The following is a 12,333-nucleotide window of genomic DNA, read 5'->3' as shown; positions in this document are numbered from 1 at the left end:
CGTCTGGGGAGGGAACTCAAAACTGGATTATAGATGGCAGACAGTTGGTGTCGTAAACCACCGCCTCTGTTCAAAGATGGTCGCTCACAGTGGACATAGATGGCTTCTTTCACTCCTCTTTCAAACCATCTGTCCTCTCTGTCCAAAATGTGAACATTGGCAGTCTTGTCCTGTGGAGGTGGCTCTTCTATGTTGTGCCATGCGCTTGTGAAGTGGCTGTTTGGTCTCTCCAATGTAGAGGTCTGGGCAATCCTCCACAGGACAAGACTCCGCTGTCCATCTGCATCTTAAGGATAAAGGACACTCTTTCGAGGATGCCAATGTTCACATTTTGGACAGACAGACGCCTTAACGCCCACTCACCTCCTGGGCCATCTGACCTCAGGAAATTGCATGATAGGGTGGGGCCAGGTTTCACAATGAGCTCACCCGAAACCCTGGCTGATTGGGACCCACACCTAGTTTCACACCTTAGAGGATCATCAGGGGGTCCTTTTGTCCCTCTGTGGGGGGATACTCCCACTTGGTTTATATCTGGGACTCTCCACCATTTGACCTTAGAACTGAAGAAGCTTCTCGGATGAGAGGTGAAACGTCTTCAAGCAACTTAAAGAAGTCCAGATACTTTTCTTTGCAAGCTCCTTTGACTACAATGACCTGGATGACTGAGAACCTTCACAGACACTTTTGACAGTAATTATTTTACTTACAAGGGGGTACCTAACTTCTGAACTGACCAGTTTCAGCAAGCCATTCATAGTATTAGACATACTGAACTTGGAACATAGTCTCACCGATATTCCTGTCATGATAAAACTTTGTGTGTTAATGTGGGCTAATTGATGACATCAGTCACAGATTGTCAGTATTTCAGATTGTTCTGTATGTGTTTGGATCTCACAGGTGCTGAAGAAGGCCACCATTCGTAAGGAGCAGGAGCCTGACTTTGAGGAGAAACGGTTTAATGTGACGATTGGAGAGGATGAGAGAGAGTTTGACAAAGAAAATGATTTCTTCAGAGAACGCAGCTACCGTGTTATCAGAGAGTATGACTTACTTCACTTCATGTAGTTTCTGTCAACACCTAAAAGTAGCCCACATGACAGTAACATTCACACAAAGCACAAGTCTCAAATAGAACCCCCCTGAAGTTTTGCTGGAATCTTAGGCTTGTTGATGTCGATAGAAAAACAGGTGATAAACAGAAAGTCAAGTGTTGCTCTGATTACACCTGAGCCCACCTCCATAGGCCACAAGTCCCATCCCAACAGGGATTTTAGATATTGGTGTATTTGATTATACTCATTTTTTTTTTCAGAAAGTTCCTAAAGTTATCCTGAAACCCTGACTACTGGCTGTTTTTTCTTATCTTGTGCTCATAATATACTCTATATTGCCAAAGGTATTTATTCAACCATCCAAATTGTTGAATTCAGGTGTTCCAATCAATTTCATGGCCAGAGGTGTATAAAAACAAGCACCCAGTCATGCAGGCTGCTTCTACAAACATTTGTGAAACAATGGTTCATCTTAACTCAGTGAATTCACACATGGTACCGTAATAGGATGCTACTTGTGCAACAAGTCCAATTGTGAAATTTCATTGCTACTGAATATTCCACAGTGAAATACAAGTGGTATGATAACAAAGTGGAGGTGATTGGAAAGAAAAGCAAGTCAGCTACGAAGTGGTAGTCAGTTTGATAAATTCATGCTCCCAAAGGGAAGGTCCCATCCTTTTCCAACATGACTGCACACTAGTGCACAAAGCAAGGTCCATAAAGACCTAGATAGGTGAGTTTGGCATGGAAGAAATTGACTGTCCTGCACAGAGTCCTGACTTGAACCTATCTGCTCTAATTCAACCTATTGGAATGAATTGGAGCAGATACTGTGAACCAGACCTTCTCATCCACCATCAGTCTCTGACCTCACAAATTCACTTCTGAAAGAATAAACACACTCCTAAACCTTGTGAAAGCCTTCCCAGAAGAGCTAAAGCTGTTGTAGATGCAAAAGGAGGGGCTACATGATATTAAACCCTGTGAATTAGGAATGGGATGCTGCTCAAGTTCATATGTCTGAAGACAGACGAGGGAACGCTTTTGGTAATATAGTGTAGCTGTCAAGACAGCAAAACTCGTACCAGTTTACCGTTAACTATAAACACCATTATTTCCTAGTACACACATCATAATATTTTCTGTTGATGCTGATCTGCTTCTCCTTTTTAGTGAAATGGACTTCAGAGATCCCATATATGGGTAAGTTTAATAAAACTCATAACACAGAGCTTTCAAACCAGTTTCAGTTTGAATATGTTTCAGAATCTATATTATCACTAGTCAACTGAGCAGATTTGTAATGGTTTTAATGAATTTGTCACAGTAGGTCATGCCTTCTTTGAATACTTGGGTAGAAACAGTATTCACGTCAATAGCGTCAAATCACAACAACAGTCACCTTAGTGCGCTTTATTTTGCAATGTCAGGGCCCTACAATAGTAGAGAAAAGGCAAGCCTTTGGTGACAGTGAGAAGGAAAAACTCACTTTTAGCAGGAAGAAAGTTCCAGGGCTGTTCATTAAATGCAGGGTTGTGTATAAAAAGTCCAGTTTTTATCATTTAAGGCAACTGGCAAGAGTGAAATCTTTTCTTTCTAGGCAGCACATTGAAACAGTGATCCATGCTTTTATTTCTTCCCGTCTGGACTACTGTAACTCACTTTATGTGGGGAGCGATCAGTCGTTGCTCTCACGTCTGCAGCTGGTTCAAAATGCTGCTGCATTACTCCTAACAGGAACTCGTAAAAGAGAGCATATAACCCCTCTCTGCACTGGCTGCCTGTGTCTTTTAGAGTTCATTTTAAAATTCTTATGTTTGTTCACAATCTTGCCCCACCTAACCTGTCTGAGCTTCTTCATCCCCACACACCCTGTCGGTCTCTCAGGTCAGCTGACCAGCTCAAGCTCAAAGGGGACAGAGGCTTTCCTATCGTGGGTCCTAAATGGAATAGTTTGCCCTTGCACGTTAGAGAAGGCCCTTCACTGTCCACTTTTAAATCACGTCTTAAAACCCACTTTTATTCTTTGGCTTTTAACCTCAGTGAGACTGAGTTCCTCTTATAATTAAATAGTTATTTAATTAATTATTTTACTTTTTCCTTTATTTGGCTTTTATTTATATCTTGTGTAATTTTATTATACAGTTCCAATGTACAGCGCTTTGTATTAGCTGTGGTTGTTTTAAAGTGCTTTATAAATAAAGGTGATGATGATGATGAAATACAATGTGAGTAAAAGGGTGAATGAAGGAGGAATACTTAGTGTATCATGGGAATCCCCCAGCAGCCTAAGACTATTGCAGCATTACTAAAAGAGGATTCAGGGTCACCTGATTCAGCCCCAACTATAAGCTTTATACATAAGGAAGTTCTTGACAGTAGGGAGGGTGTCTTTAACCCAAATGGGACCTAGTTTCACAGAACAGGGGCCCTGAAAGCTGAAGGCTCTGCCTCCCATTCCAGTTTAAAAAAAAATAGGAACTACAAGTCACCAGTCTGAGAGTGAACTATCGGTCAAAAGTTTTAGGACACCCCAATTTTTTCCAGTGTGTTTTTTTATTGAAAATTATGCAGTTTGATTTCAGTCTGAAATGAAAGCATAGTACAAATAAGCAATTGGAGTTAAAAAAGAAATCATGGAATCAATGTATAGACCAAAATGTATAGCATCCTCTTGGTGCTATGTTATTAAAATTGAATTGAATTAGGATAGGGTGAGCTCAACGTAGCTGATCTGCTACCCCCAAAAGGGACCAGTGGAAAGAAGTAGTAGCAGATGAAATTATTGCTCATGGAAGCAAAATCATTCATAAAAGTTTGGCATATTAAATTCTGTAAAGTTTTTTAACTTTCTTTCTTCCTCCTGCAGAGATCCATATGCTGACCCATACTATGACTATGAAATGGAAGCCCTGTGGCGAGGTGGTCAATATGAAAATTTTAGAGTGCAGTACACTGAAGCTCCTCTTCCTTATCACTACAGTGTGAGTATCCACCCCACGATACAAGCAGAGCCAGACACTTGTAGTTTGGTCTTCTGGAGCACTGTAACATAACAGTTTGCCTCAGGTGTGGCTGCTGTGCCATTGGTGGTCCTTCCTAGTTTGTTATGTGGCCTATGCGGCCAGCTAAGAGTGTGTCAAAGTATATCTCTTTCATAGACCGTTTTGTTTTTTGCTGCCTTATTAGACATTTTTTTCCATGGAGGGCTGCGCAAAATGTTACCATTGGCAATGGCCTGAATTTTGTATCGGATCATGCAAACGTCTCTTTGGTCACAGCTTCGCTGCGACTAAAGTAATCTCAAACTTTTTTTGTTTGAAGGGCCACAGTGAGGTCAGTAGCCTCCCTATAGTAAAAAGGAATCATTCATACTGTCAAGTGTGGTCTGTTATCATACTGTTACTTTACACTATAATTGGAAATGGTATGCAATTACTGTAAAACATTAATTGTATATTCTTCAGAGACACGATAAGAAAGATGAAGTACAACAAAAATAATGTAGAATAATTATATTTGAATGTGTGTGTGTGTTCTATCAGAACATATGCATTGTTAAGGACCACTTTTCGTTTTTTAAAACTCCCATCTCAGCAGGAGCGTGAACGCGATCGCGACCCTCGGGAGCGGAACCGTGATCGAGAGAGGGAACGAGACCATCGCGAGAGGGAGAGGCGCCAGCGAGAAAGGGAGCGGGAGAGAGAAAGGGAGCGCGAGAAGGAGAGGATGCGGCGCAAAGAAGAATGGGAGCGGGACCGGATGAAGCGAGATGAGAAGGAAAGGCCAAGGATGCGTCCTCCTCGAGACACCAGGGAGAAGAAAGATGAGGACAAACTGAAACCACGCTCTCCAATCAGCCTTCCTCCGAAGTGAGTAACATATTTCAGGCAAACTGGTTGAAATGTATGCATTTTATTGTTTTCCAGCATGGGTGCTGCAAAATGGCTCTATGGCGCCACCTATGAAAGTATTGCCAGCACATAGATTGAGCTACATGATTGAAATTTGGTACACAAATGTAACATCCCACAATGCAGAAAAAAGCCCATGGGACCTGTGACCCAACCCCAACAGGAAGTGGGCCGTTTTAATTTTACTTTGACAATTTCGTTGCACGTTTGTGAACTTTTCTTAGGGATTTTATTTCATCAACTTTACATTTGGTCAGTCTAAAGTTATGACCTAGGCCATATTAAATTGCAGAACTTTTGAGTGCATGTAACGCCATGGCGAACTTCGATTATTCACCATGAAATTTTATATTGCTCTTATTCACATGTAACTTGTCCAACTTGGACCAAACTTCTCACATGTGACAAGGCTCTGTCCCCCACATTTAAACTGGAGTGTTTGGTCATGGTCACAGCGAAACCTTATATTTGTTCTCTTGTTTAGCAATGTGAAAATGATTGCGGACCAACATAGTTACACAGAGGTGGGAGGAGAGTGAGTGAGTGTGTCAGTGTGTGTGTGCGTCATTTGCAATCTTAATCAAAATACAATAATTTCATTATTACAGCATAACATTACAATGTGCTTGACTATTTTGTTTATTTATATATTTTTAATTTGTTAAATGTTTCAATTAAAATTTACTTTATTTTAGCATTAAAATAAAAATTTTGATTAAAGGGCACATACTGGTGAATTGACTATTACAGAAACATAAAGAATTATTTGGGGAATTGTTAATACTGATAATTTAGTGCAGCTGTGCCATAAACCTTGTATTAGATGACAGTTATACTAATATATTTTGTAAGCATTGTGTTAGCGATTACTATGACCATTAAGTTCCCCAGAAAACCATCTGTCAGTCAAACCCTGCGTGGCACATTGAAATTGAAATGTATAATAATACAAAAAATAATGTTCCATAGAAAGTTTATTTTAATAATGAATTCATATATTTCAACTGCAACTTGATCTTTTTTCTACATCTCTTTAATATCCCAATATTATTATTAGTAGTAGTAGTTTATGTTGTCTTTTTTTTCTTTTCTGCTCCTCATTTGGGACACTTTTAATTAATGAGTACATGATTTCGTAGCACTGTTGGTGTTTCCCTGGAAATATTGTCTAAAAGTATACAATGTTGTGCGTTGTTAAAGTAAACATGACACTGTAATAATATAAACAATGTGCACACAGCACATTAAAACATCCACAACATTTAGTAAGGGGACTCCTCACAATGATCATCGTAATGACTCATTAAAGAATGATTGGTAAGATTATTTTTATTTGTAAGTCACAGTGGAGAGATGTTACCAATGGAAAATTATTGTACTAGCAACTCCCAGTTCATCTTGGGTTTTTTTGTTTTGTTTTTGTTTTATTTGTTTGTTTGTTTTTGTTACATCAGCTAAGGCAGAGGTGACAGAAGGAAGAAAAGTTACAAAGACTACTTTGTTATTATGAAATTACTATTTAGTTTTAATATTTAAGGTTTCTTAGTTTTAAAATTTAATGTAAATAAATATAGTGTGTGTGTGTGTGTGTGTGTGTGTGTGTGTGTGTGTGTGTGTGTGTGTGTGTGTGTGTGTGTTGTTTTTCCCACTCATAGTCTCTAGTTTTGAAATTATGGAAGTCTCCTCATCAGCCTCAAAAGCAATAATGATGACCTTTCTGTGTCCTGGAATCTCAACAACATCAACATGTTCAAAGAGCTGCTTTCACTTTATCATGGTTGAGAAAACGAGTAAATCATGGGACTTTTATTTCCTTCTTTCTTTTCTTGTATCTCCTTCACTAATTCAACTTAGGGTTGCCAGACCATAGATTTAACGCAAAACTATTCCTCGCATATAAAGACAGTTAATAATAAGTTAACAGACAAACCATACCATAAATAAAACCACAGAACTAGCCTTTTAGCTCTTTTGCCAAGCATATTTGTACTATCTATTCTGTAACAGCAACTGTTTTAATAAAAAGGCATGTCTAGTTGCCTTCTCTTTTTGTTAACCATCTTAATTCTTAAGTCTGAGGTTACTCATCTGGATAAACCGGATAAAGGCAAACCATTCTTGTAAAAACAATAGACAAAAACGTGTTCTACAACTCCCATTCTTAATGCCATGACTTTCAGTGAGATTATTGCCTTCTGCCTTTTTAACATGCAAACATGAAAATTACAAAAGAGTAGTACAAATTACAAGTACAAATTTAAAAAGATCACAGATGTACAAGTAATTAGAATAATCCTTTAATTGTCCCACAAAGGGAAATTTGGGAGTACCGGTAGTAATAAGCAATAAGTAATATGTAAGTAAATAGCCGTAGAATCAAATTAATTAATGAAACTGGAAATCTAATCTGGCTTGTGCTTTCCAGAAGACTTTTTAGATCTGATTAATTACACTTATAAAGTTCTGGAAATATCCCATAACCTTTGGTGTACACCGTGGGCTTCCTGGCTTTAATTGCCCAACTTCCTTTTTTTGATCCTTTCTCACGGGAAACATTAAGTCGATAAGAATTTTGAGATAAAAATAACTTGTGTTTTGTTGTAGTTCTATTTTTAGATTTGTGAGTTGTAATCTCGTAACATGACTTCATTGCTCTTGCATCACATCACAGTGGAATTTCTCGTTCCCTAGGCGATGTGTACCTTTTGTTGTGCAAAGAACCTGCAGTCATTATTTTTTTATTTTTATCCAATGTAATTTTAGGTAACTGCTTCAAACTGTTTGCAGGGTACACATATAGTATAATAATAAATCACAAAAGGTTTCCTGTGAGCATTTTTAAGGAGTTCTATATGCCAACATACTGTTTACCCTTTAGTGGGAATATCCACTAGTATTCATTTCCTCCAACAAATATTTACACGATACACACTTGAAGAAGATCACTGGAACCTTCGCAGTGTTTAAACAAAACTAAACTAACATAGGGAAAATCCCTTATGTATTTAAATATTGTAGCTGTCTTGTGCTAGTCAAGGGATGTCATCATGGAAGATCTTTTTTATCGACGCATGAAAACTTATATATGTAAATATAAATATATTAGAGGTGTTTAACTCTATTTAAGAGACACATAATATAAAACAAAATTAAATGACATATTTTGACAGTTGATACTTGACTTATTTACTTATGGATTGATATAGATTTTTTTGAGTAAAAATTTTCATTTGATACAAAGTTTGGTTTATTGGCAAATATTTTTCTGATTCTGACATAATAGTAAAATGGGCTACACAAACGATAACAGTTAGTCATTTTACCTTTTTAATACCTTTGTCCAAAACAATGTGGGAAATAGGGATATGTAAGCTAGGGAATAATAAATACTAATATCATACATCAATATTGTTGTGTGAAAACACTGGGTTCCTCTGTTTTGTTTGGTGGAAAAATGATCATCTTTATGTCATAATGGAGAAATTTTTGAGCTCCATCGAGTGATGATTGAAGTGTTGTTTGCATCATACCCGTTTTAATCTAAAGAAGGGAAAAAATTCCCAGGTCTGTTTTGGGAAATGATTTTGAGTTGTGCTCTTTGCTGTTAATAAGCCGATTTTGATTTTTAGTTCTGCTCTTTCAACTTAATCAATCAGCTTTGACAATGTTCTTAGGTAATAAGTACTAGTTCTAAAAATACAAGGACAAAATTGTTATTCTAGGACATTGTTCATCCGTCATTCATCAAGCGTGACCTTTTGTACATTTTTAAAAATACTTTATGATGTACCAGTGACATTTTTCCACTTTCTTTCGGTCATTTATGAGGAGGAAGTTAGCTCATTGCACCTAAATGTCTGAACGCATTTAGCAGCTTTTTATCTCACTCTAGCAGAGCTTGTTTTATGACCTCAGTGACTAATGTAGGAAAGCATGCTCATATCCTAACTGTTGCTTTATCACAGTATTCAAATTACAGTAGTAAAACTGAAGAGAAGAAAAAATTAGTTAATAAATTTAAGTTGCAGTAAGTATAAGTGTACCAGTTATCATTCCCAATGCTTAGTCAACAAATCAGTTAATAAATCTGGTAATAATAAATATTTCAGAGTCAGAGTAAAACAATTTAAAATGATAATTAAAAAGTGAACGTGAAACAGATAACTCTCTGCTAAACTAGGGCCGTGAAAAACTAAATTCTCAGACACTAATTAATATTAAAAATTTACTTGACTAGCTACTGATACTGTTGCAAATAAGTATCATCTGCGGTGTCTTTGTGTTTCCACTGAAATAACTTCACATGTCAGTATTGAACAGTTATCGAAATGTTAAACTGCCACGAACATTTTAATGTTAGCTGTATTAACTGCTGTAATGAACATTTTCTTTCTTCAGGGTATCTATTTGAATTTTTCTTTTAGATTTATAACGCTTAATGAGCAGCATGCTCTCTCTGCAGCCATTTAAACTGAATCTGCGGTTTAACCCTTCAGCTTTTCTTCTCTGGATGACATGGAGGTCCAAAGGGCCTTGAAGGTGTTGGATCAAAATGTTTCTTTTTCATCATCATCAGGGAAAACCGAAAAGGGGCTTATGGGAAGCATGTATAATGTAAATAGAATTGTTCCTACCACAGAACCCTGTGGAACTCAATAATTAACCTTAGTTTGTGAAGAGGACTCTCCATTTACATGAACCCATTGGAGTCTATTAGATAGATATGATACAAACCACAGCAGTGCAGTACCTGTAATACCTTCAGCATCCTCGAATTGCTGTAATAAAATGTCATCATCAAGGCATCCGTTTTCGCACCTTGGCTCGTGGAATTAGGCAGAGGATCAATAGGGGGTCCAGGACACTCTCAATAGGGCTTAAAAATCTGGGACTCTCCACCAGTTGCTCTTAGAACTGAAGAAGCTTCTTGGATGAGAGGTGAGGCATCTTCAAGAAACAGACGTCCAGACGCTTTTTCTTTCCAAGCTCGTTAGACTTTAACTGATATAGTTACTCAGCCATTCAATATCAATTTTGGTGTCCGATTCAAATTACCGGGTGTCATTTATTGTCAATGTGAATTATAATTTTACAGATTTTACATTTGCCCCTTAGCCAGCTGTTTTCAATTTCCCTCAGACACATGAAGAGGTTGGTGGTGTACTGTAGGCTTATGTTTAGGACGGTACTTCATCCCTACCGTCACCCAGCTCTCCAGTTTTTCTGGCTGCTCAGGATATTTGGCACACTGAGCAGGAAAGTGCAGCAAGAGGCCATGCTGCTTGTGAGTTGGCTACAAGCTAAGCTAGTGAATCTTTAAAAAGACAGTGAAAGAATCCTGTCAATATAATTAGCATGTAAATCCACAGAGTGTGCTTTAGATAAAACACATGAAGGTTACACTATAAAATAAGACGTTATGTATACAATTTTTAACTCAATTGCGTACACAGATAAGCTAAACAAAAACACAAATGTGCGTTTTAACAAGAACATAATGGGAGATGATAAATATTGAAATTATGACATGTTATTCTTTTCACTATTTTTTTTATAATTATTAGCTTTTTAATTCCTAATATAATTCTCATGTCCATATCAATTTCTTGACTAAATGTTTTCATAAGAGCTGTGACTGAGGAGTTAGAGCATGTTCCCTACTAATTGGAACGTTTAGATTAAACCTCTACATCTCATGCTTTGAATAAATACAGCATACACACAATAATGTGCAGGTCACATTAATGACTTGTCAAAACAGTAACAGGGTATATTTTACGCTTTATTCAGCCATTATTACATGTCTGATGCACAACAGGTTAGCAGATAAGAAGCGAAAAAAGGATTTGTTTAGTCTGGCTTTTATGAATGGTTTCTCTCAAAAAATAAAAATAAAGTAGATAGAAAGAAACAGCAACCAATGTTTATTGTCTTCCAGGAACCAGAGTGGGCAACATTGACAGCTGACTAAGGATAAGAATGGGCTTTAAAAGCCTTCCACATAATACTTGCTTTGTTTTCAGATTCATTTCTTTCATAGTATTTGTCTATGCATCTTTCTACAAATTCACCAAAAATTTGATCCGTTAACAAAATTGTTTGCAGTCTCCATCTCATTGAACCTTGCATAGAAATTGCAGCATGATCACTAATCACAATACTACATCTAATATAGAAGCATTTTTTGACTTGGGATTGTAACTCTTTGGATATTTAAAAAAAAATAGCGCATGAATGGCACTTTCTTTCTTTCTTTTTGCATGTTTTGTCAGTCTGGGTGGATCTGTCCATTACTGAGTCAAGTTAAAGTTCCTTCCTACAGTGTAGATTCCTTCTAAAGCAGACAGTTAAAAATATTCTCTCAAAAAAACGGGTTGTCATCAATGGGCTACACACAGATAGACATATAATTTATTTTTGTGAGAGGATATTAACTTGAATGACAATGTAACTCCCATGCGGAGTTACATTGACTAGTGTATAGGGATGGCAACCCCTCTTGCCTAACTGTTAAGACAAATGTGAAATAAACATTTAGTCAGCAATTTTATGTCTGATGTGGTCAGATGCATTTATCGCATTTAAGATCATCTTAGATTTAAAGTCTTGTATTCTATTGAATACTTGTTTCATTTAGTTTTCTCTTTGCGCTGACATTCCAGCTCATTATATTAACAATGAAACTTTCCTGTTTGGTCCTCGCTATATGTTGTTATTATATTATCCTGGTGTCTTTTAGATTGTGCACAAAAAACCCCCCAACAAAACAAACAAAAACCACAAATTTACACATACATTATACATTCAAGCACTCGCACACACTGAACACAGAACCTGTTTTGAACACTGGCATTTCCCTTTGTGGGATGCCTAGCTGCTGTAGGTTTTTGACATACTGTGTCCTTATACAGAGAGATTGACAGTTTGTAAGGGTTGTTTTTAAAAATGTAGACCATGGTTCCCAGAGCTTCTCTATTAAGCTGTTGTCTTGGTCACGTGACCCCCTGAATGCCTTCATGCATGTATTACTTCCATGCTCAACTATTGTAATTTATTAATTTTCGGCTCTTTGAAAGCCTTTAGTTGATCCAAAATGCTGCAGGGACTAGAAAGAGAGATCCTATTTCTCGCATAATTGCTTTTATTCGTTGGTTTTCTGTTAATTCCAGAATCTTTTTTAAAATTCTTCTCCTCACATACAAGGTTTTGAATAATCAGGCCGCATCTTATTTTAAATACCTCACCCCAACCAGAGCACTTCACTATCAGACTGCAGGCTTACTTGTAGCTCCTAAGACAGAGCCCTTAGCTTTCAGGGCAGCTCTTCTGTAGAACGACCTTCACTTTGGATTTGGGAG

The 12,333-nt window shown here is 37.3% G+C and overlaps 1 protein-coding gene across 1 annotated transcript in view; it reads left to right on the top strand.

Annotated features, from left to right (window-relative positions):
- The window catches only part of zc3h18 (zinc finger CCCH-type containing 18), a 53,512-nt gene that overhangs the window by 19,323 nt on the left and 21,856 nt on the right, over positions 1 to 12,333 (top strand). The window contains exons 6-9 of the mRNA XM_005747891.2: positions 904 to 1,046; positions 2,235 to 2,264; positions 3,931 to 4,045; positions 4,659 to 4,933. Coding sequence (XP_005747948.1) covers positions 904 to 1,046; positions 2,235 to 2,264; positions 3,931 to 4,045; positions 4,659 to 4,933 — 563 coding nt within the window. The remainder of the gene's footprint in view (positions 1 to 903; positions 1,047 to 2,234; positions 2,265 to 3,930; positions 4,046 to 4,658; positions 4,934 to 12,333) is intronic.

The sequence above is a fragment of the Pundamilia nyererei genome, unplaced genomic scaffold, assembly GCF_000239375.1.
Source record: "Pundamilia nyererei isolate P.nyererei 1_Seehausen unplaced genomic scaffold, PunNye1.0 scaffold00208, whole genome shotgun sequence".
Taxonomy (NCBI): Eukaryota; Metazoa; Chordata; class Actinopteri; order Cichliformes; family Cichlidae; genus Pundamilia; species Pundamilia nyererei.
The sequence above is the reverse complement of the archived record's forward strand: the minus strand, read 5'-3'. Positions and strand labels throughout refer to the sequence as shown.